Source organism: Gordionus sp. m RMFG-2023, chromosome 2, assembly GCF_954871325.1.
Source record: "Gordionus sp. m RMFG-2023 chromosome 2, tfGorSpeb1-WG-v2, whole genome shotgun sequence".
NCBI classification, from domain to species: Eukaryota; Metazoa; Nematomorpha; class Gordioida; order Chordodea; family Parachordodidae; genus Gordionus; species Gordionus sp. m RMFG-2023.
The window spans coordinates 28,756,733-28,784,287 of record NC_088776.1 but is presented as its reverse complement, the minus strand read 5'-3'; the positions used below and the strand labels follow the sequence as shown (position 1 = coordinate 28,784,287).

The window sequence follows — 27,555 nt, the reverse complement described above, 5'->3', positions numbered from 1 at the left end:
AAATTTTTAACAATCGCGGCACTCCTTTATAACTTATTAAAGAAAGGCAACAACTTCCAATGGACCGAAGTATGCGGATCAAGTGTTGAAATCTTAGAGATGTTTGATTAATCCCCCAATAATCGTTCATTTCGAACCAGGTAAGGATATCCATCTCACTATGGATGCGTCTATGAAGGGCGTATGAGCCATATTGTATAATACAGAAAGAGGGATCCGAGAATCCCATAGGTTTTGCTTCACGGCCACTATCAATAGCAGAAAAAAACTACTCAACTATAGAAAGAGAAGAATTAGCGCTTGTATTTGGAGTAAAGAAATTTTATGAATATTTAGGACAAACTTTTGCAATGTGGACCACAAACCCTTCAAATATATTCGGCAACAAAAGTTCAGTAAATATAACAAAGTTCAGTAAATAGTCACCGCGATTGTTCAAATGGTCTGTAATGTCAGGAAGTTACAATTGTGAAATAAAATACAAGGCGGGTAAAGAGAACAAAAAAATGTCTAGAAATCATTTCTAAGAAATAAAAATATATTTACATCTGGCCAACAATCTTGATACCGATAAAATTGACAAATTAGGAAAGGTCAGGCCATTTTTAGATATTATTAGTCAAAATGTACAACAATTTGGAATATTCAAAAAAAAATTTATGTTTGTGTTGTAATTGTTAAACCAAATTACAAAGCCGAAGGATATTCAAATCTACTCAAGAAAAAAGAATTAAATTTCGAATGCAAATGATTTAAAGAAAGAGGAATAAAAAAGAATGATTATTCAAATTAAAGAAAGTTCAAGATTTTTTTCAGTTTGTTTGTAAAACATTATGTAAATGAATTATAGAAAAGTATATATATATTCGAGGATATTTGTATAGAGACAGATCATGATTTTACGAACTTAATTATAATTTTTAATTTTAATTTTTTATTATTTTAATATTTTTTTAATTAATTTAGTTTGATTATATTTTTAACTTATTATTTAATAAAGAGTTAGTATCATTTTAGTTCTAACTTTTCTGATTTGACGAATATTATAGAAAAATATATATAATCGAGGATATTAGTTGATTTAGTATCATTTTAGTTCTAACGAGGATATTAGTCTGATTTAGTATCATTTTTTTCTAACCACTTTCTTTATTTGACAACGGTTCTAATCTCTCAATCCTTAAAAAAAATCCATAAAATGTTACAATGATGTTGGAGAGTGGAGGCGACAGGGCAATTTCAACAATTCAGTCTAATTAACTCTCCCACTAGCCTCAGCAATATAAATATCAATACCATATTGGTACAGAGGTGCCTTACAGCGATTGATCCAGGCTTTAGAAGATCAAAAGTCAGTCTAATTAACTCTGAAAAGAGATTCTAAATAAAGGGGGAAGGGGATGTATGAGATGACTATCGACACTAAGACAAAGAATGAGAGCAATAAAACAATGGTATCAATATTAATGGTCGTATTTCGGAGAATTAGTCGTTTAGCTAAAAAGAATGCGTCACAAGAGATCGTTATACGTACAAGTGATCGATGTAGCTAAAAGAAATTCGTTATAAATTTTTATTAAAGATATATGGTTGACTGTTATTTAAGTTGATAATATTTAGCAAAATATCAGGTTGTTGATTAACCTAAAAATCTTCATAAAGAGAAACGGCTTTTCGTCATTAGAAAATTTATGCCGCAATCGAGCTCAATTAGAGATCGGATTTTTATTTTGGATCAAAAGATACAAGAAATCATTATCGTATAAGAGATCTTAAGGCAAAGTGGATATATTGACAAGAAGACCAGGATGCTATCGTTAATCATTGACAAATTATAGCCAATTGCTTATCAAAAATTTAGTATAAGATAAAAAATTGAACAAGAAGTCGTGGAAACCATCGTTACTCGCAGACAAATTATCGTCAGTGGTTTACCGTCATTAGTTACTAGAAACCGTTAGAAACAAGCAAAGACTAGGATAATGTGGGAGTAAAACGAGATATAATTAAAGGAGCTAGAAGAATGTATCGGGAACCATGCCTTACTCGCAGAATGGTGGGACTAATCTAAGTGGAAGGGTGTTGTAATTGTTAAACCAAATTACAAAGCCGAAGGATATTCAAATCTACTCAAGAAAAAAGAATTAAATTTCGAATGCAAATGATTTAAAGAAAGAGGAATAAAAAAGAATGATTATTCAAATTAAAGAAAGTTCAAGATTTTTTTCAGTTTGTTTGTAAAACATTATGTAAATGAATTATAGAAAAGTATATATATATTCGAGGATATTTGTATAGAGACAGATCATGATTTTACGAACTTAATTATAATTTTTAATTTTAATTTTTTATTATTTTAATATTTTTTTAATTAATTTAGTTTGATTATATTTTTATCATATTATTTAATAAAGATTTAGTATCATTTTAGTTCTAACGTTTATTATTGGACGAATATTATAGAAAAGTATATATAATCGAGGATATTAGTCTGATTTAGTATCATTTTAGTTCTAACGAGGATATTAGTCTGATTTAGTATCATTTTTTTCTAACCTTTCTTATTTGACAACGATTAATCACCCAATCCTTCTAAATTCTTATTCTAAATATTCAAAATGTTACAGTTTGGATGAACAAATAATCCCCCATTATGGAAACCAAACTATAAAGATGTACATACGAGGAAAGTCAGTAAAATTTGACCTTAAAGTTTGGGTATCTTCATCTTTTGGATATCCTTTGCTTTTGATATTTATACTAAGGATGACAATACCTGGCAAATTAACAACTGTTATTTCTAAAGTTCAAGAACATACACTATTCTTTGATAATTTTTTATTTCCAGGAGAAAAATGTTTACGTAGTATAGGAACAATCCGCATAAATCGAACAGAAATGTCCATTAGAACAAAAACTAATATAAAAAAGTCCCAGAGGATCTTATGAAACTTTCAATAATGAATATTGGAATGATAGTCATCCTGTAGCAGTGGTGAGCAATTATCAAGGAATATATCCTCTAAATAAAGTCAAGCGATGGAGTTCTAAACATAAGGTATATATTGATATAGATCAACCAAATATGATCACCTCATATAATCAACATATAGGATGTGTTGATTTATTGGATAGATTTTTGAGTGATTATCACCCTCAATTGCGCAGCAAAAATTGGTGGTAGTGTTTATTTTCTAACTTTCTTAATTTATGTGTATAGCCGCTTGGAGAATTCATATTACTTCTGGAAGGAATATGTCTTTATAATTGATTCAATCCGAGAGGTAGAGATAAGTCATATACCAATTAACCAGTCGTCAAGGTCGTTGTAAATAATCAAAAATAAATACGACATAGTGACGTAGTTATTCATATGCTTAAAATTATTTCACCAAATAGTAAACTCGTTACATCCCACTAGGGATGTACCGATATTTTTTATAGGATCGGGCTGATATTTCACCCATTTTAAAATATAATTTTCCGATCCGATAAAAAATGGCGTTTTGAACAAAAATAGAATGATTTTATTTTTTTAATAATAATTAATTAATAAACATTCTGCCATATTGTTATTTTTATTTTACCATTCTGTTTATAAAAGTGTGAGATATTTATTTTAAAATAATCTTGTTTTATTATTTGTATGTTCATGTATATTATAAATAAAAAAATTAATACATTACATTATAATAATCTATTGTTTTCACACATTAAATGAGTTTCCGTTATTAAATTAATAAAACATTTTTTGATGGCTTCCTATTCGCTTATATGGGATTATTTGAATTGGATTCGTCATGCTCTAATTTTGCAAAATGTAAAGTGGACTAGCGTATCGATAAAATTTCAAGAAGTGGAAAATCTCAAAATACATATAACACTACCAAATTGAGGAAGCAATTGAATTGACCCACCCACAAATTCATTCAAGATCTTGACACAATGTGGGATTCAACCTTTTACATGCTATAAAGTCTCCTGGATTAAAAAAAAGGTTAGGCTTATTTATTGCGATGATTTATCTTCTATGTTAATTCCAAATGAATGGTATTTAGCAACAAAAGTATGGCCACATTACCAATTCAAAACATCTAAAGAAATTAGTGGAGAATATGCATCCATTAGTATAGTAATTCGATTTGTAGAATTACTTAATAAAGAGCTTGTTAGTCATGGTGAGTATGATAAAGGGGTAATCCTTGGCAAATCGACCAGTGATTCGGACCATCTCAAAAATGAATGAATTGGCATGTTAGTTATTTAGGTTGTAAATGTTAATAAAATCAAAATTTTAGAGTGCTAGCTCAACCAGATACAAATATATATGCCTTCAAAGTCGAATCATTAAATCTTGTTTTTTTAAAAAATACTTAAGATAGAGTTACAAATTATATATCATTTTATAGCCCTTAAAATTTTAAATTGGAAAATATTGAAAAAATTTTTTTTAAATTCAAGTTATTCTTATTTCGGGTAAAAACAAAAAATTAACATTGTTAGGAAGGGATTTTTTTGGGTATTGATATTCTCTAAAAAGTTTATTACCTTTATATTAAACGATTTAATATAAAATCTCGATAGCCATTTTTGTTTTTTTAATTTTATTAAAATTTTTATAAATAAAAAAGGTAATAGAGATGGTATTATATTAAAAAGAATGGGTCATTCCATGACAAATCAACCACGATTCGGCCGACCCCCTTCGATTTTTTTAAAATTTGGTAAGCAAAGAAAGGTCGATGTAACTAAGAAATAGCCAAAATTTTAGCCTCCTAACATTTATATTTTTGAAGATATTAGGGTTCAAAGTGGCAAAAATGACGTATTTTTACCATTATCTGCCTTCATTCAATTAAGCATATCTTAAAAACTACATAATTGTAAATAACAAATTTAATATCAAAATTACGTACAAAGATTCTACTTTTAGATAAAAAAAAAATTTTTTTTCCAATTTCCGGTCATTTTATTTAATATATAAAGACTAAAAACGATTTTTTGGAAATAATACGACCTTCAATTTTTTTAAAAAATTTAGTAGACATTATTAAACTCTTCCTTTATATTTATAAAAAAAAATTGGTCTGGGACGCGGCCATCTTCATTCTCAAAATCGATAAATATGTTTAGAAAAGTGTATAAATATTTCCCCGAAAGGGGGCGTCTTTGTATAAAATAATATATTAATCAGTTTTTAATGGTTTTTCTCGGACTATTTGATATAATTTAAAGGATTATTCATCTTGTAAGTGAAAATAACAATAAATGGGGCTTTCATTCAATTATAGAAATTGTCTATCGATAAAAGAAATTCAATTTATTACTTTATTATAAAATTTTTTGCCCATATAACATATACTTAATGAATATTAATAAAATATATTCAACCAAGTTTATAGTTCTTGAATATATGAATCAGAATCTTGTTCATTTCATAGACGCCAAAAATAATATCAAAATTTTCTCTACTCAATTTTTTAAAATAATTTGATATTTTTAAAATATATGAAATTATATACAAAATAAAAGTATTATCATAAAATTACCCAAAACAATATAAATATTGGATCGGATTTTCTAAAATCGGCATAGTCTTTCTAAATTAGAATAACAATAAATAAGTGTTTCAATCAATAAAATAAATAAAAATTTTAAAATTAATTGACCCTTTAGCGCCCAGCGAGATCATTTGTCATTAAAATTTTTAATTAATTAATTTTTATATTTAAAGACACTAATGGTTGGTACTTAGAGATATTAATTTATAAAACAATATTTATTATTTCATATTTTATCATTAACCTGTCAAAATCATTATTTTATTATGTCAAAATGATTATTTTATTATATCAAAGTACAAGTATTTTTTGTTTATGGGAAATATTTCAAGCGCGAAAGGGTTTTATTCATTCAATAACACATACTCACTATATTAATTCATTTTTTAATAAATTTCTTGGTATTTTGATTTCTATCAACACCTAACCCCAAGCCTGGAAAAACTATAGACGAATATACAGTTAAAATTGTACAAGAATTTTATTGTATGGACGAAATAAGCAGAATCATACCAGGCAAGAAAGATTGCGTTTAGATTTTGACCAAAGACGGAAAAAAGAATACCATACATAAGAGATTAATTTTAGATAATTTGAAAAAAATTTATATATTTTTTAAAGAAATGAGGTCTGATGTTAAAATTGGTTTTTCGAAATTCGCAAGCATTCGCCCAAAAATTGTATACTCGTTGAAGGTAGTGGTACACATGTATGTGATTGCAGCTACCACCAAAATTTAAATTGATGATCATTGGATCAAATTCACCCAAATTAACCAATGATATGTTGCCCTTTAGGAACATACAAACATATTTTACACTTAATAATTTGTAATTCGCCTCAACCATCCAGTTTATATGGGAAAATGTGATAATTGTCCAGGGTCAACACATTTACGCGATCAAATAGAAATATTGTTTCGTTCTAAGGACATCGAATTTATAACATACAAACAATGGCTATCCGTAGATAGAACCATTCTTACCAGTAGGTGAATTTATCAATGCCTTTTTTGAAAAATGGAATCTTTATTACTCCATTTTTTTATTTCAACGCAACAATCGTTGTATCAAAACAATCTAAAATTGAACTTAGACGAAGACCAATATTTAATTTTGTGATTTTTAAGAAAACTATAGCTTTATACTTTAGGATGAAGTACAAAATTATCATTGGAATAGGGCTCAATCCACTGTTCACCCTTTTGTTATATATTATAAAGATAATTTTGCCAATATTTGTTGCCTAAATTATGTAATGATATCCGAATCTTTGCAACACAATACAATAGCAGTACATAATTTTAAAAAAACATTGCTAAATTTTTTAATTAATAAAATTTTTTATTTTTCGGTGGATCCGCTGCACAGTACAAAAACGTAAAAATTTTATTAATATTTGCCATCATGAGATGGATTTCGGGGTACAGGCGAAATGGCATTTTTCTGCTACAGCACACGGGAAAAGTGTTTGTGATGGGATTGGTGGCACTGTTAAAAGATTAGCCGCTAGAGCTAGTTTACAAGGCCTTACTCAAAGTACACATCATATGAATTGTACGAGTTAGGTAAAGAAAATATTAATGTCATATATTTTGAATAGATGACCAAAATAAATTATGATTACGAAGATCTATTACTCAGGGAAAGATTTTCAAGAACTAGATCTATACCTGGAACACACAAAATACACCTTGATTCCAACAGATCTACATAATTTAAAAGTAAAATATATTCCAATTTAATAGAAAGTACTTTGGAATAGTTATCATATAATGATGAAAGTATAATTATTGAAGAAATATCATGATACCTAACTTATTTTTATGATTCTAATTGGTGGTTAGCTTTGTTTTAGTGAAAAATCAAAAGCAGGAAGAAATATATATAAAGTTTCTACACCCATCCGGACCTTCAAATTCCTTTACATTTCCAAGATAGACGACACTCTTTGCTTGCCCAAATGTCATATCTTAACATTAGTTTCACTGTTAAATGCTACTGGCCGTAGTTATACTATACATTGTCGTCACAAGAAAGTAAATGCGCTACCGAAAAATTAGAATCTTTTAAAAGTAAGTTTAAATTTAAATTATAGTAATTTTTTTAATATTTAGGGCGCCATATATGAAATGCACAATATTCTGATTCATATATTCAAGAACTCGAAACTTAATTAAACATATTTTATTAATATTTATTAAATATATGTTATATGGGCAAAAATTTTTATAATAAATTATAAATAAAGTAATAAATTGAATTTCTGTTATCGTTAGACAATTTCTATAATTGAATGAAAGCCCCATTTATTGTTATTTTCACTTACAAGATGAATAATCCTTTAAATTATATCAAATAGTCCAAGAAAAACCATTAAAAACTGATTAATATATAATTTTATACAAAGACGCCCCCTTTCGGGGAAATATTTATACACTTTTCTAAACATTTTTATCGATTTTGAGAATGAAGATGGCCGCGTCCCAGACCAATTTTTTTTATAAATATAAAGGAAGAGTTTAATAATGTCTACTAAATTTTTTAAAAAAATTGAAGGTCGTATTATTTCCAAAAAATCGTTTTTAGTCTTTATATATTAAATAAAATGACCGGAAATTGGAAAAAAAAAATTTTTTTTATCTAAAAGTAGAATCTTTGTACGTAATTTTGATATTAAATTTGTTATTTACAATTATGTAGTTTTTAAGATATGCTTAATTGAATGAAGGCAGATAATGGTAAAAATACGTCATTTTTGCCACTTAACCCTAATATCTTCAAAAATATAAATGTTAGGAGGCTAAAATTTTGGCTATTTCTTAGTTACATTGACCTTTCTTTGCTTACCAAATTTTAAAAAAATTGAAGGGGGTCGGCCGAAAATCTCATTTTTTTGCTCATTTGACGTGGAATGACCCGAATTTATAATATAATATATTTAATAAAAAAATTTATTATAGGTATTAAAATTAAATATAACTAATATGATATCCTGGGACAATAAGTAAGGAAGTAGCCCATACGGATATGGTTATTAGGACGATATATTTTAAAATAACAATCTTAATGTTTATTATAAAAATATATATATGTCATATATTTTTGTATTTTAAATGTGATATTTTTCTTATTATTAAACTTTAATGGTTAATTAATTGCGTATATGAAATTTATAATAAATTTTATGATTCTAGGGAATAAAACATTAAAAAGATTATGCATCTAGTAGTATAATAATAAAAAAAAAGGAATATATAATAAAATATTGGAAAATATGTTTGTGACGGTGTTATAAAAAGTATTGAGGTTAGGAAGGATCATCTTGTGAAATGAGACTGCCTATGAAGCTAATATAATTAGCCTTGTGTATTGCGATGGCGAGCCTTTGCCTTAAGAAGCTCTCGCGGGGTTCACCGGTTAGTTGACGGATGTGGGAGCCGAGTTCCTTGAAAAAGGATAAGGCATATTTCCCAAAAGTAGTAAGGGTAGTGGAAATAATGGGGATGAAAATATATTCTTGGGAGATTTCAGAATATTTCGCTATTTTAAGTGTCTCCTTTTTCTCAAGTATATTAACTGTTTGATTTGATGGAGCGAGTGGATTACTGCAAGAGTAGTCCCAGACCAGGAATTGACCGCGCTTCCAAGGAATTTGCGAAATTCCGTCAGGCCGTTTCCCATCAGATCTGAAAACACCAGAAGGTTCAAGAGTGGAAAGGATTTGAGCGGATGTAAGAGCCTAAGGATGATAGAATTGCATAGATTATGTCTTACAATTAAACCTTTACATGAGCGACAATGAAGATTATGTCTACCATTGCCCAAAACTGCAGAATCGCAACCTGAACATATGTGGGGTTGGGTAATAAGACAATTTAATCGAATACCAATGGCGTGAGTAAATTCGTTTTTATTCAGTTGTAATTGCAGATTAACAGATGTAGCTTCTAGAAACTCATGGCCTGAACCATTAAGCAGAGAAGAGAATAAGGGACGGTCAGATAATTGCATTCTGGAAAGGAGTGATTCAACGCAGAGTGCAATAATAGGCCTATCCCAGTCCTTCTGCTTATTTGATTCGGAAAGAGGGTGATCCGCAGTAATTCGAGTCTTCCATTCGATGATTGCTTCATTATAAGACGAGTCGAGTTTTAAAGAATTAGGATTTACTATGTTTTTAGTAAAAAGACAACTGGATATGAAGGCTGTTAAGGCGAGATCGGAAGAAGATCTGAAACCTAGACCTCTAATCTTAGTGGGTAAAGAGGCTTGTGTCCATGCAATTTCATCAAATTTAAGATTTAGGATATTTTCGATAAGGATTTTGATCCCATTTTCATAAACTCCAAGTGGAATGGGGAATTTAAATATGGCGGTTGAACGACGTGCGTAAAGAATACGGGGAATGTTGAAAAAAATTTTCCTAAGGAAAAAGGTTTTATGAGAGGGAAGTAGGGAAAATAAATCTGCCAGCTCAAATAAAGTATCCAAAGTGGACTGAAGAAAGGAAGAAATAACAGAGTTAACACCAACGGGGGCTCCCAGATGATAGAGACCATCAAGAGTCGTTAGTTTGAATTTGTTTGTATTAGGTTCGATTGTATTGATAGGGATAAATTCTGATTTCTCTGGATTAATGGAGAGTCCAATAGCGGATCCGGCCTCCTTGATGATGTTCACGGCTTTATTGACCTCAACATTGGATCCTCCAAGGATACCATCATCAATGTACCAGGAATGCAAGGATAATAAGCGGACCGAATTAATGGATTTAATGATGTCATTAATACCTAAACAAAAGAATAGGGAACCTAGAGGGTCTCCCTGCTGAATGCCCTCGACGGAAGGAATTTTAAAGGTATCAAACTGAAGAGTGGAGGGCTGTTGATAACATGAATAAAAAAAACTTAGTGTAACTGGGAAAAAGATTACTTGAGGAACTCAAAAAGGAGTTCCGGGAGGGTGTGTTGTAAGCATTAGAGAAGTCGATTTTAATCAAGGATTCATTAGAAGGTAAATTTTCAAGATATAATCTGGACATATGTACAACCGCTTCACAGCCACCGGGGATTCCAACACCAAGGAAGGGGCTTAGGAGACGTGAAACATCATGCTTAATTCGAGATGATATCATCTTGGCTACTAAACGACGAAAGGTAGAACCAATGGCAATGGGTCTGATATCATTATTAGGCTTTTGAAGTGCGATTAGCCTAGCACCAAAGAGGATAGGTGAAACGAAATTTGGAACATCACCGTTTAAAATTTTGCTGCAGAAGTTTGTTAATTTGGAGAGAACGGATGTTTGTGAGCGGGATAGGTTCTAAATCGCTAAAACAAAAATCGCTAAAAATTGGGAACATGGCTTATATCTCCTAGAAAATTTTTAAAGTAAATTTGAAATTAATATTAATAGATACTAGGGGATTAAATACTTGTATTTAAATTCTTTCTTCCATTTTAGCGATTTTTTTTAAATTTTCAATTTAAATATAAGTATTTAATCCCCTAGTATCTATTAATATTAATTTCAAATTTACTTTAAAAATTTTCTAGGAGATATAAGCCATGTTCCCAATTAGCGATTTAGAACGGGAACCTTGTGAGCATGTAGAGGGGGGAAGTGATGTCCTGGAGAAAATGGGGCGTATGCCATCTAGCCCTTGAGCGGAATCGCGATGTAAGGAAAGAATGGCTTTCCTCACTTCTTCAGAAGTAAAAAGAGAGGCGCAAGTAGAGTGAGGGGGAAATAGGGATGATATTGGCTGAGGGGTGTTTTTGACAACTTTAAATAGGTGGACGTGGATGGCTCATAAAGAGTCATGTGTGGACACCAATCTGAGTGCTCCTTTAATATTGAGGTTGTCAATTTTCTTGCAGATCAAATTGGCCTTCAACTCTATTGGTAAGAGTCTTCTTTTGTTTAAGACTGGCTGTGAAATTTTGTTTTCATGAAGATGGGGGGTCTTCATCGAAACAGCATCCTTTTGTCAGGCACTCTGAAAGTATTATATCCAAAATATATGAATTTTAACCATTCTTGCTCATTACTAGAGTTTTGCAAAAGAGAGGATAGGCATTCCGCAAAGGATTTAGCAACAGACAATCTAGCACCTTTAGGGATCCTTGAAATAATATTTGGTTTGGGATGGTCAAGAAAAATATCTGAGAAGCTGGAATTTGAATTGTGGTGAAGTGGAACGGAATTTTCTGGGGATAATCAAAGTATTGGTAAGGGAAAAAGGAACGTAGCCAGAGTGTGAACATCTGACTGAAGGAGGACCATGGACTTGTAAGCATCCATTTTTCCTTATATGTACTGATTTTTGACAAGAGGGACAGATTTGTGATGAAGACATATAGAGGATGGTAAATTAAGAATTCATGTTGTAGAAAAAAATAATTTGACTCAAACAATAACTATGGGAACCCAGCAACAATTTTGGATAATGAGGTTATATTTGATTATTTTGAATAAATTCATTAATAATAATAAGAATTCAGGAGAACATTTTGGAATAGTAAAAATTATTTCAGTTATTGTAAGAGAACATCAAGATACGTTGAAAACAATATACATTTTTAAATAAGAAAAATCAAATACTAAATTCTTGAAAGAAATTAAAATTGGAAAAATTGAAGAATAAATACATCTTGAGTAATTGGTTATATTTAAAAATTATGTAGGTATGATAATAAATGAATGATTCATGTTGTTGATATAATTGTTTAGATTTCATATATAGCTATAGGAAGGATTCTAAAACTACTAAACTATAATCTTATAAACAGCTGATTGTGAATAAGGGGCTAAAAGCATGGTTATTGCAGGTTTGGGAAAGAATGATCCAAGGACTAATTTTATTATTGCAGCTTGGTATGAATATGATCAAGGACTGAGGGCTGTTTAGATACTATATTACTTATAATCTTTAAAAGAGAAAAAAAAAATTATGGTGAATATAGGACTAAAAACATGGATAGGTGATATACAAACCACTTATTTTAATCTTATTCCATTAAGCGTTTTTTAAATTTTAATACCATTATAATAAATATTTTTATTAAAAATATTATATTATAATAATTTTTGGATATAACGCTATTTATCTTTTATTATTCATATATATAATAAAAATTCAAATAAAGTTAAAAAAACAAAAATGGTTATCGAGATTTTTTATTAAATAGTTTAATATAAAGGTAATAAACATTTAGAGAATATCAACACCCCCAAAAAATCCCCTCCAAACAATGTTAATTTTTTTACCGGAAATAAGAAAATACTAAAAAATTCGATATGATCAGTTATAGTTTATATTCAATTCAATTAATTTTCTAGAGTATATATAAAATTTTTATTATTACACTTTTATATAATAAGTAATAACATTCATCTATATACGTAATAAGTAATAAACAAATATATTATGAAATTTGAAATAAATATTTTAAATAATGGGTTTGACTAAACTACAAATGCCTAGGTAAACTGCAAATGCCAAGGTAAACTGTAAATGATTAGGTAAATTTTTTAAAATATATTCTGTTAGATGAATTTTCTTATGATATAAATAACTTATAAAAATTAAATTATTAGATATAATCAATAATAAATGAATATATATTAATAGTTGTATTTCATTTTATCTCATAATAAATAGTTGAAATCCTTTAATATAATTATATTAAAAATACATTAAAAAATTTAAAATTTACCTCGGTTAACAAATTAAGGCAAGAAACTTTTCCAGAGTTTATAGGGGGGGGGGCAATCATAGATTATTATAATATATAAAAAATAAAATATTCTTTGGTTGATAATTTTTATATTTCGTTCTTCTGAGCGCCTTTCTATAGAAAAAAAAGAATGGCATTTACATTTATCTGCAATATAAGTAAATTAATTTAAAGGTGGGTGGTGGCTGATTTTAAGTTTAAATTCTTTATGTAAGTCTTATCTGAAATAAAGATCATTAAATACATAGTATTATTTTTTGATGATTTATACAATACAGTATTACCACTTATACTTTCAAATAATTAATTTTCCAATTACTTACGATATTCTAGAAACATTTCATAGGTAAGTTCTTATGTTACTTTTTAAAATAAAAATTATTGTAAAAATTTGAAAAAATATTCACTTAAACTATTTTTTTTCTTAATACATAAATGAGGTATTTATGTTTTTTAAAAACTTCATAATTAATAATTATATCACTTAATAGTTTTTGTTTTTATTATATCACCAAATAAAACACATGCAACTCTGTATAATAAACATCTTGTTGATATAAAGTGTATCGCTATATTATATTAAATTGTTATAATGTTCACAATTCTGATAAAAGCTTTAAAAAAATATATTAAAAATTCTAGACTAAATTTAAATCACGATCTTCCCCATTTCCAATAATTCATTCGTTCTCTGGCCCGGCCCGAACGGGCATGGGGTCGGGCTTGGGCCTAATTCTATTTAAAGAGTCGGGTTCGGGCCGGACAAGGCCTAATATTTTCAAAAAAAAAATCGGGCGGGTTTGTATCAATTTTATATTTAATTTTTATGTAAAATAAAAATATTTGATTTTATATATTGAAATGAGTAATTATAAGAATGACTTTGTATATTTAAATAATTCGGGCCGGGTCGGCAAAATTTTTTCAAAAACATTTCGGGTTCGGGCCGAGCTGGCAAAACTTTTTAAAAAAAATTTCAGGCCGGGCCGGGCTTGAAAAATTAGGCCCGATGCAGATCACTATCAAGTATATTATATTTCGTAAAACGACGACTCAAGTTAGAAATCTAAAGTTAAAAATAAAAAAATGTTTTATAAATAATAACTAATTTAAAATCTACGTCCTTTAGTATACTCAAGTTCATAGAACTATTCGTACACTAGTCGACGCCTCAAGTTCATAAAACTATTCGTCCTCTAGTCGATGACTCAAATTCATAAAACTTATCGTCCTCTAGTCGACGCTTTAAGTTCATAAAACTATTCGTCCTCTAGTCGATGACTCAAGTTCATAGAACTTATCGTCCTCTAGTCGACGCCTTAAGTTCATAAAACTATTCGTCCTCTAGTCGATGACTCAAGTTCATAGAAATTATCGTCCTCTAGTCGATGACTCAAGTTCATAGAAATTATCGTCCTCTAGTCGATGACTCAAGTTCATAGAACTATTCGTCATAGAACTATTCGTCCTCTAGTAGACTAAGTTCATAAAACTATTCGTCCTCTAGTCGACTAAGTTCATAAAACTATTCGTCCTCTAGTCGACTAAGTTTATAAAACTATTCGTCCTCTAGTCGACTCAAGTTGATGGACTTGAGTTCACAACTCGAGTTTGGGTCGACTTGACTCCAATTTTCGGCTAAGTCGACTAGACTTAGTCGATTAACAACACTAATCATAAGAAAATGAATCTCCCTCCAATTAATAGAGAATATATTTAAAAAATTTTACCAAGCATTCGCAGTTTAGTCAAACCGTTTTATTTTTGTTAAAGACGCCATTTTATATCGGATCGGATCGGGAAATTTTATATTGGCCATTACCCGATATTTTAAAATGGGTGTAATACGGCCTGATCTTATGGTACATCATTTATTATTAATTAATGTTAAAATATTGTATTTATTATAATATTTTTTAAATTTTGTTGGCCGTAGCCTTTTATTTTATTTTTGTGTTTTTGTGCCGAAGATTTTTATAATATAAATTGAAATGATTTATTAATCCATAAAAATATATAGTGTAATTAGTAATGTATTTAAATAAATTAGACATTCATCTCACCACACAGCCGGTTTACTCACCATATACCTACGCATATTGATGAGAGCATCTTTGTACGTTTCATTTTCTCCGATCTGTTGACGTACTTTCTGCACTTTATCTGGTATATCTTCTGCCCATTTCTTCCTCATTTTATCTCCCATTAAACTGCCACATCTCGCATCCCAGTCTTTTGGTAGGTAAGGGATTTTGTCCCAGGAATCTATAGTACGCTTATCTTCTATCCATGGATTGTCAATTATCCATACTCGATTCCATACATGTATCATATCTTCTAAAGTCATCCATTCTTGTTTTTGATGTATTGACCACGATTTATTCCCGTAGGCAGCCAATATATTGGAACCACTGAATTTATAGCGAAAGCACCAAGTCGAATATCTCTCCTATGGAAATAGTATAGTAACCACATTTGGCTATATGCTTTGGCCAAACATGCGCTTTCACGTATGTTTGCTAAACCTCCTTTCTGAACCCTGGCTCTTCCTATAATTTCGTTTTGATGTCTATCCGGTACTATTAAATTTCTGCCATATATGTCATCTAAAGAGTGGAAGTGATGTGAGCAAAACTCTACTTGCTCCCAGTTATAGACCACTTTGCTAGGTACAAATTGTTCAATATCTTTACGTAATTTCCCTGGTCCATGATACCAGTCCAAATAAACACCCCTACTTTGATGGAAGGTGAAAAAGGCATGGTATATGATGAGAATCTAGAAAATGATACCTTATATAGGACTAGATTGGAACTAATTAAAAAAGAACATAAAACAACCTTCTTTTTCGATAAAGAACATCCCTATAGAACATTTAAATATTTAGGCTCTTTTGCAACACAAGCTCGGACAAGCGGAGGTCATACTATCAATTTAGTCTTGCAGAAAATGATGTGGCCTTGGGAAAAAGTATATGATGTGTATAGATACAATATGACTGATATATCAACTGAAGGGCAACAAAAACTTATGAAATAAAAATTAGATAAACGTGTACGGAGATATAAACCATATATAAAAATGATAAACAAAAAGATTATGGAATTTTTGGCTGATTTATACACTAAAAAAGGGTTACATGGTAGATTGTTAGACAAGAAGAATTTTAGGAAAATTGTAAGAAATGACGCAGCTCTCGGTGGTTGGTCTAAAGAAATAGATTGGGACACTGTTAATGCAGCATTGGATGATAATAAGTTCTGGAGTATAGTAGATGAAGAGAGAGAGAGAGACACTTAAAGGGAGATTGTAAATATTGTGTATACAATACTCTTGGAAAGAAAGAGAAGAAGGTTTCATTCATAGGAGAGATGGAGCCAAGTAGAACAATTTGGTATCTTTGGTTAGGTGGCAGATTTTTAGAGTATGAGGCTTTAGAGTTCTTAAATGAAGATCATTGGGTGAAGCATGAGAACCTCCCATGCGGTGTAGGAGGTTTGGGTGCCAATTACTTAGGCTATATTCTCCAAGGAATCTCAAAATTAAGTAAATGCTTCATAGCTGACGATATTGCAAGTTGGGACACGTGTGTATCGGCTGATGATCTAGACAATGAACAATACTTTATAAGTTTGGTGACAACAGGATACCATTGAAAATTATGCCTTAGTGTGTACAAAATGTGCTATCGGACAATAGTGGCATTATTTCCAAGGAAGACTGCACAGACTCAATCAAGGACATGTTTAGATATAATAGCCAGAATGGATCAACGTGGATCTGGACAGGTGGTTACTTATGCTTTAAATACAATCACTAATACCAAGATACAACTAGGAAGGTGCCTTAAAAGTGAAGGAATCTTAAACGAGGTAAGGTTATTGTATGAGAATGGGAAGAATCCAAATGCTGCTGAAAATCTAGTTGTAAATTGGTTAGATACGCAGGGAAAAAATTCACTAGACCAAATGATGATAGCTGGGGATGATGTCGTGGTTGGAAGGCAGGATGATACCTTTGCTAGAGCTCTTACCTACCTAGCAGAAACAGGGAAATTACGTAAAGATATTGAACAATTTGTACCTAGCAAAGTCTATAACTGGGAGCAAGTAGAGTTTTGCTCACATCACTTCCACTCTTTAGATGACATATATGGCAGAAATTTAATAGTACCGGATAGACATCAAAACGAAATTATAGGAAGAGCCAGGGTTCAGAAAGGAGGTTTAGCAAACATACGTGAAAGCACATGTTTGGCCAAAGCATATAGCCAAATGTGGTTACTATACTATTTCCATAGGAGAGATATTCGACTTAGTGCTTTCGCTATAAATTCAGTGGTTCCAATAAATTCAAAAACAAGAATGGAGCTACATGTATGGAATCGAGTATGGATAATTGACAATCCATGGATAGAAGATAAGCGTACTATAGATTCCTGGGACAAAATCCCTTACCTACCAAAAGACTGGGATGGGTCATTCCATGTCAAATCAATCACTTTTCGGCCGACCCCTTTCGATTTCGATGAAAAATCGTAGGCTGGTTATATATGTTCCCATTAGATTATAAACAAAATTTTAGCGCATTAGCAACTATATTAGCGGAGATATTCGGGGTTAAAGGTCTAAAAAACGTCTTTTTTTGCTTTTTACTGATGTTAAATAACTAGTTTTTAATTTTAAACTAAATATGATCAAATATTGAATATAATATCAATAGCTAAGTTAATAATTGATGATTATGGCGAAAACATCAAAATTAATTTTTGATAAAATATGGGTCATCTTATGGTCAGTTGAAAACTTGAAATTAATATTTCGAAATGTATATGATCTCCGATTTTTAATTTTTTTAAGAAATATTATCCGTTTATTATTTTTTTAATAATTTCTTCAACAATTAGCATGGCTGGATATTTATTTTAAAAAATATTGCGATTTTTATACTTTAAAAAAATAGATGGCGCTATATATAATAGTTTTAATATGTTAAAATTCATTTTTTTTATTGATTAAAAATATTTTAATGTATATATATCATACTAAATCGATTACAATGTCCATTATATATTTTTATTTGTAATTCAGATCATAAATTTTTAAAATCTTAACAAATTTAGCCTAATTTAGATAGTTTATAAATTAATTAAATCTTACTTCATCTAAAGGAATACAAAGCCTGGCTAGCTTGTGAGATTTCTTCGCGAGATAATATATATGTTTGACTGGTAGGAGTAGAAGGATTGACCAGCGAGAGTATATGAGATTTAGGCAACACTAAAATATCATCTTTCAGAGGAAATTTAAATGAGGCTGAAGGTCCACAAGGGTGTAAAAATTGGATTTTTACTTCTTTATTTATATCATTTTTATCGATTATATATCCCAAGTTATATATCCATTAATATTTTAAAAATTAATTTTCTCATTTAAATACGAAACTTGTTTTATATTATATTTTTTGGAATTAGAATATATTTTGGTTTTTAGTCTATTTTGATCAATGGGAATAACCCCGTGAATTTTTTGGGTCCGATGTATAAGCAGTGCATTAAATCTTTTACGAAGGGCTAATTCCTCTTCGATATATTTTTGATTGGATACATATTCAAATTGAATTCCATTAATATTTTCTTTAGCATAATTATATAATTCTAATGGGGTTAGGATTTGATTTTTATTTGGCCTTTGAAGACTAGCTCTGGCAACTAATCTTTTGACAGTTCCTCCAATACCGTCACATGCATTTTTGCGGTGAGCAGTGGCAAAGAAATGCCATTCGGCAGGAATATTAAAATCGTATTTATGAAGACATATGTTCAGAAAAATTTTGCGATTCTTGTATTGAGACGCGGCTTCATCTGAAAAATATATTATTTTTTCTGGTTTAGAATTAAATTTGGATAAAATAACAAAATTTATATTTTTTAATTCTTCTCCAGATTTATAATATGCTACAAATGGATGTATAGTGGCCTGCACGTTGTTCCAATGAAATCCCTGAACTTCATCTTGTAAAATGAAGGAATAATTCTCAGAATAATCTAGAATTGTTAAAAATTCCCCATCTATTAAATTTTTCTACATTTGTCATCAATTTCACATTCTGATGAATGGCGCAGACACAAACAGTGTGTGTGCCACTAGCTCCAACTAAAATACAGTTTTTTGGTCTAAGTTCGGCAAATTTAGAGAATCCAATTGATATATTTGGGTATTCTTCCTTAAACATCTTGAATATTTATTTAAGCTTATTTAATATAAATCTTTGGACTGATTCTTTCTCGCCTTTAACAGATACACAATCTTTTATTCCAGGCATGAGTCGGCTTATTTCATCAGAACTATAATTTTGTTTATTTTTATTACTTAAAAAATTTTTCAAAATCTTCGAAATTTTCTTTATCTCTGGTTATTTTAATAATTTAAGATAATGACAATTTCATAACATTCTTGATCTTGATGGGTATGACTTAGTCAGGGGGGGGGGGGGGTATGCCTGATAATTAATGTGATTTTCGATTTTTAGCTTAATAATTTTCCTGCACTCCTTTAATCCTGCCTTTTTGCTCGTATGCTAGTCGGATTTTTTAATTATTTTTAATTTACATTGAAATATTAAAAAAATTATTAAATTTTTTTATCCTGCGAATATCTCAGGGGAATAAGGTTTACAAAGTTATATAATCCAATTTTATGATATATTATACATTAAAATATTTTTAATCAATAAAAAAATGAATTTTAACATATTAAAACTATTATAAATAGCGCCATCTATTTTTTTAAAAGTATAAAAATCGCAATATTTTTTTAAATAAATATCCAGCCATGCTAATTGTTGAAGAAATTATTAGAAAAATAGTAAACGGATAATATTTCTTAAAAAAAATAAAAATCGGAGATCATATACATTTCGAAATATTAATTTCAAGTTTTCAACTGACCATAAGATGACCCATATTTTATAAAAAATTAATTTTGATGTTTTCGTCATAATCATAAATTATTAACTTAGCTATTGATATTAGATTCAATATTTGATCATATTTAGTTTTAAATTAAAAACTAATTATTTGACATAAGTAAAAAGCAAAAAAAGACGTTTTTTGGACCTTTAACCCCGATTATCTCCGCTAATATAGTTGCTAATGCGCTAAAATTTTGTTTATAATCTAATGGGAACATATATAACCAGTCTACAACTTTTTATCGAAATTGAAAGGGGTCGGCCGAAAATCTTGATTTTTTTGCTCATTTGACATGGAATAACCCGGATGCGAGATGTGGCAGTTTAATGGGAGATAAAATGAGGAAGAAATGGGCAGAAGATATACCAGATAAAGTGCAGAAAATACATCAACAGATCGGAGAAAATGAAATGTACATCTCTAGATAATACTAATCAAGATCTCATAAATAAATAAAATTTAGGCAACATTAGAAAAATTAGCATAACTTTTTTCTGGAAATAAATAATAATAACACTTGTGGAAAGGGGGGGGGGGAGTTTATTATTTTTATTTTTTAAAAAAATTAATACATTAATTTTTATATAAGATATTTTAAAAAAGTTTTTCAACAAAATTTTTGGTAATGAAACTTTGCATTTTAATTTTTTTTGGTGTTAATACAATAATTAGAGGAAGATCCCATAAATAAAAAAATATTTAGCAACTTTAGGAAAATTATTTTTTTATGTTGATAATGCCTACCAAGTTTTTAAAGGCACCATAGGGGTAAGGTTTGGTAGATGAAACTCAGCATTTTAAATTTTTTATTGGTGACAATATTATAATTATAGGAAGATCTCATAAATAAATAAAATTTAAGCAACTTTAGGAAAATTAGCATAATTTTTTTCTGGAAATAAATAATAAATAAATTGTAAATTTAGGATTTCTAAAAAGAAATTTTCAATATATTAATTTTAAATATTTATTTCAAATTTCATAATATATATGTTTATTACTTATTATGTAAATAGATTTATGTAATTTATCATTATATAAATATGTATATCAATAATATATTTTATATACTTTTAGAATTGCATTTGAATTAAATATAAAGTATAACTGATCATTATAATATATTTAAATGACATAAGTTATGATATAGTTAAATTATAGATGTTTTAATAATAAAAAGTATATTAAAAATTAAAACCATTGGTATTTTTACATAATAGAAGATTAAATATGATATCAGAGTAATCAGCCAATATCAATTTAATATCGGGAATATCAGATTGGCCTCCATAAAGTGATATCGGTAACACCCCTACCTCCCAATGTTTGTTTTAGGAACATTTAAAAAATCATATAATTAATATTTTTTTAAAAAATTTGATAAATATAATGTATTAATAAAGAAAATTAAATTTTTTTAAAATTTATATTATATCTTTGATACCTTGGTAATTTATTAGACAATTAGTATTGTAGATAGTTACATGTAATTTGTGTTTGCAAATAGCAAATGATGAGGTTGTAAATTAAAATTATTCATTTCCTAAATTTATTATTTTTAAAATATGTAAATTTTTTTCTAAAAATATAAATACATCTAACTTAATGGGACATTTATTAGACCATCATGTTGTATAATGTGAAAGTAAAAGGAAATGAAAAAAATCAAGATAATATTTGATATGATTTCCAAGTCTATTGTAAGGCCCAATATCAATACTAAGTGTTGTAGTAAACTCAAATTCTTTCATAATTTTAATGAAGCAAAATCTCTTTTATTTAATTTTTTTAATATTTTTCAACAAGAATGTATTCACCCTACTTTGGAAGAGTAAACAAAAAAAAATCCTCAATTTATATATTATTAATAAATATCCATAGTTTGGACAATCAGACAAGCTAAAAATCTATAAGCTAGGCCAAACCCATCAACTTGTGCAAGGTTTTATTATAGGCTAGACCAGCATATAATTTTTTAAACATTTAAAACTGAAAAAAAATAAATTTATTTATTTTAGCTAAAATTTTTATATGAGTTGGAAAATTATTACAGGCCAGATTGGACTAATATATTATATAATATCTAAAATGCATCATATATTTAATTATATATTTGTGAATAACCATATGATCTAGAAAAAAATACATTTCTTAAACCATATATTTTTAATGAGATGTGCAAATTCAATTTTTTTTGTTAATGAATTTGTATGTCTATGCATCCAATATATTTGAAAAATTTAGACCCCTATCCAACCCAAAATTTAATAAAAAATATATATTTAAAATATTTTTTAAGATAAATGAAGTAAAAATCAACATATGTTTGTCCTTATTAAAATAAATTCTAATTATTAGATAAAACATCATTTTCTATTTTTTTCCCAATTTTAAATAAATTTCCATATTATGAGTCATAAAAGATCCATACCATGATTAATTGTTAAAATTAAAAGTAATTTTAAATCTAGAAATGAATACTAACTCAAAATAAATTTTACAACTTTACTAATGTTAATTTAAAATAGAAAAATATTTCATTTGCATTTAAAAAAATTGAATATTAAAATAATGTATTGGTTTATATTGTATATAACATTGAAATTTACCATTATTGTCTTGTAAACGTGAGATTATATTTTCCACAATATCAAATTTGAAAATGGCATTAAAGAAATTATGATTTTTTGACGCATTAATTCGTTTTATAAATAATTCTTCCTGAAATTTATACATATGTACATCAAATATTCTAAGCTTTAATATTAATATTATGTATATTAGTTTCATAACGTAAAACACAAAAAAATGTGCAATTAGAATTGAAACAGCAGAATAGCGAAAAATAAATAAATGTTCCCATAATGCATTACTCTACTAAAATGTCATAAATAAGGTTATTAACATGGTATTTATATATTGTCAATTTATAAATACTAATTTTATGTATATTACATTAATATATATGGCCATTAGATAAACTCTATCTTCTTTAAATATTATCAATAAAATACTAATATTTTTTTTTTATTTTGTGTATTTTTAATTAAATATAATGTTTAATATTAATTTTTAAAATTTATTATAAAAATGATTGATACAAAATTACTTATAGATCAATAAATACGTTATTAATTTTTTCACAATTTTATTGTCTAATGTGCCTAATATAATATGAAACATTTTTAAATCCTAAACATGGTATTTATAATTTTTTGTAAATTTAATTTAAAAGATTGCCAAACAATATATCTTTCTTTCTTATATAAATTCATTTATAGTAAATGAAGGGCATTTTTAATTATTTATATTTTAAATAATAACCTTTACATTCACTTTTTTGATAAGTGTCCCTATAAATTTAATTGGCTTTAGATTTTTTTATTTTTAGTGTTAAAGTCTTCTTTATATATTAATAAATGATTTATTTTAAGTATCTATACATTGCATAGACAGATAGATCGTTTATATTTGCACTGAATATATAATATTATAATAACACAATCATAATACAAAATGCACTCATATAATAAGATATTAACATCGAATAGACATGATTCATATCTATATTGCATTTTAAATATATATAAAAACTATATTGATGTAGATCAATTAGAGAATTTCTATATTTATTGGAAAATCACCATAATCTAAAATAGATTTATTAATTATGTTGATTTAAAGGATAAAAATCTTTCAGTAGCTGCTTCTCCTGCTGACTTATTATCATTTGCAAGCTGAATTGAATTTGCACCTAAAAAATTAAATTTAATATAATAAATAAAGTAAAATAAATCTATACCTTCAGCAGAAGTAAGCATGACCTCCGCATCTTCTTCTACTACATTTTAGGTGCTGAATTAAATTTGGGCCAAAAATCCTTAAAATTACTAAATTAAATTGGTAAAAAATTTATACTTTCAAGAGGAAATGATATTATCTCTTATGAGAGGAATGAATTGAATTTACCCCTAAATTATTAAATTTATTTACAGTATCACATTAAATTTATGTACCTTGCTTTAATTTGCAAGTTATATCATGTTTCATATTTATGATAAATTTTTAATCGGCCATCAATTTTTCTCGGCCTTCACACCTTTTCTACAAGTAAAATCAGTTGCATTTTTATGGAATATATATTCATAACCTTTATAGATTATGAAATTATTTCCTTTTTGAGTTTTCTAATTAAAATTTTATTTACAAATAAAAGTTTATAAAAAGTTATTATACTTTAATATCTAATTCACTACGCCTAATAATTGTTTTTAATTTTCAGTTGGGATTTTCATTGTAAAACCAATTATATACTTTTCTCATATCAAAAATTACGCCATACTGGGAACATTTTTGGGAACATAAAAATGTTCCCTGATTTTCGCTGTTTCGGTCTTCGCTATATCGTGTGCTCAGCCGTATAATTATACTAAGGCGAGAGAATTATTTCTCAATTTTCATTGGTCGGCGCATCTTTTATATTATTTTTTTATAAATATGGGATCACTACAATAATATTTTATCTATCTAAATTAAAAATTTTCCTTTATATGTTATTAGATTCTCAGATTCTACCTTTATCGGTATTGGGACCATCTATTTGACTTTGTTTTGTCATTATTTATATCATTTCGCGATAATATTTCGAAAAATTTCAAATATTTTACTAAACTTAGTAAATTGTAAATTAAAGTTATTCATTCAATATTAGCAAGTATTTGTCAACCTTAAATGCAGGCAGAGGTAATTTATTTTAATTAAAATATTTTACATAATTATTATCTATAATAAGTAACTCACTGAAACTCTGGGAAATTTTTAATATTATTTTTTTTTATATATTTTTTTTTATTTTAATATTTTTTTTATTTAAAAATAACAAATATGCGATCTTGTGGATATGGGTGAAAATTTTTTATGTTATAATAATTCAAAGTTTCATTACTCAAAAGTTATAATAATTAAATTTTTTTTTTTATTTTAAAAATTTTAGCAATACTTTAATTTTATATTAAAAATTTTAGCAATACTTTAATTTTATATTAAAAATGGAAAAGGGATGTGCTATATTAATTGCTATTAAGTTAGGACTATAATTTTTTTTTGTGAAAATTTTCACAATTTTTTAATCTTACATTATAAATAGGGTATATTATTTAAAAATTTGAAAAAGGTGTATGCTATATTGGATGCTACTAAGTTAGTACTATTAAATCAAATACTAGAAAATTAAGCAATTTATTTGAATAAACACATAAGCATAGCCACGATTTTCCTATGTTTGGGGTGGGCCTTCGACCCGCTTTTGAGGCCTTCGGCCGGATTACCTTAGTTTATATATAGTCATAAAATATTTTTACAAGGAGGTTAATTTTAATAAAAAAAAAGGCCTGGAACAAATATGAAATATATTTTTATTAGTTTGTATAAAATATAATAAATTACTTGTATATACATTAATATAAAAGCATAGTAATAATTTATTCAAAGCAAGTATAAGAAATTTATTTATAAAAAGTAAGTAGACATATAGTTGATATTTCTCTATTATATAGAATTGGTTACAAAATACTAGGTAAAATTCCATTTTTACAGACATATTTGACAGTTAGAGAATATATTACAGTTAATATTTTAATAATTTACTAATTAATGCTCTTGATAATAAATATAGCAACAATTTGCATTCAATTATTTAACGCCATCTATTTATTTTAAATAAAATATATGAATAATTAATCTTTATATTATTCATCCCACAAAGTCTTTAAAATATATTTTCTGTTGTCCTTATCAATATTTTATAGTTTTCTGTAAAATATATAATTCGCTATATTGGTAAAAATTATTTGATTGTCATATAATAATTAAAAAAATTAGATAAACTGTTAATCTACGACATATAATAATCCACTGTTTGTATTTTGCTTTAATTTTTTTATTTAATTTTATCAATAGTTTTATAATTATATTACTTTTATTAGGATAAATAAATTAAAATTACTCACTTTATAAAAAATTATCTTTAATATATTATATTATTTAGTAATTTTATGGATCTATTAATATAATTATAATAAATTTCACGTTTGTCTTAAGACTTATCTTTTGCTTATATTCCATTTCTTTGAAAATATTTTTGGTTCACTTTTTTTATATATAAATGCTTTTTTCCAAAAATGTATATTTATGATGAATAGTTTTAGTTTAATAAAATATCAACATTTACATTCTTTCTTTCAAATTATTGTTTAAGATATATGCATACATTTTTGGGGGTCAGGTAGTGGGGAGAGGACTAAGGGGGTTTTTTTTATTAGCTTAAAATGATATTCATAAAAAGTGATAAATTTATGAAGGGGGGGGGGATTTCACATTGCCCTCCCTCTTGACTACGCCTATAAGTAAATATTATATATATTAACTAAAAAACTAAATAATTCTATATAAATTTATATCACCTTAAGATCCCTCCATAAACCCACGTTGAGTATGGGTATATCATTTGGGTCTGTAAAGTTAGTATTTGTAAACTTTAAGGACAAAGGTAATTGGTTTTAATTAAAATATTTTATATAATTGATATTCACTTATATATTTTTCTGAACTTAGTAAATTGTAAATTAAATAGTTTTTATTGATGTGCTATATGGTAAGTGATTTTTATCAATGGCGTTACTAAAGGGGGGGGCGCAAATGCTCAAGCCCCCTACAAAATTTGAATAGCTCCCTGAAGCAAAAATTTTTTTTAAATGGAATCTTAACCCCTTGAACTTAAAATAAATTTTTTTATTTCACCCTGAGTGATTTCTTTTATATTTCTATGGATTCAATTTTATTATTTAAAAATTAATAAGAGTGTCTAAATTTATCAAATGAATACTATTTTAAATATTAGATTAGATTAATACATATAAATTATATTTTCACTGTCAGCTTGCAATCAAATTTTGTGTTAAAAATAGAATATCAATATCACTCAATAAATATTAATTAAGCAATAACAGTTGATGCTTAATTGACTATTATTATCTAGATTATAATTTTCCGATGTCCTCACTGTCATAAATTATGCATTTTTGTAGTTAAATGTCAATCATTTAATATATATATTTGTTTATCTATTTTTTGTATATAGTTAAAATGTCAGTCATATTTTTAAAATTAGGGATTTTTTTGTATGATTTGATTTCTTTTATTTTCAATAAGTATTCTGAGCCTACTTTTATTAATAAAGTTGCCATCCTTAAGGATATGGGTTATAAAATCTTGTATAAGA

General features: G+C 27.6%; 1 protein-coding gene across 3 annotated transcripts in view; it reads right to left on the bottom strand.

Annotated features, from left to right (window-relative positions):
* The window catches only part of LOC135923167 (GPI transamidase component PIG-T-like), a 92,107-nt gene extending 69,047 nt beyond the window's left edge, over window positions 1–23,060 (bottom strand). For all 3 annotated transcript variants that reach the window (XM_065457765.1, XM_065457766.1, XM_065457767.1), the window contains exon 1: window positions 22,886–23,060. In XM_065457765.1, coding sequence (XP_065313837.1) covers window positions 22,886–23,012 — 127 coding nt within the window. In that variant the 5' untranslated portion in view covers window positions 23,013–23,060. The remainder of the gene's footprint in view (window positions 1–22,885) is intronic.
* Window positions 23,061–27,555: the final 4,495 nt, after the last annotated feature.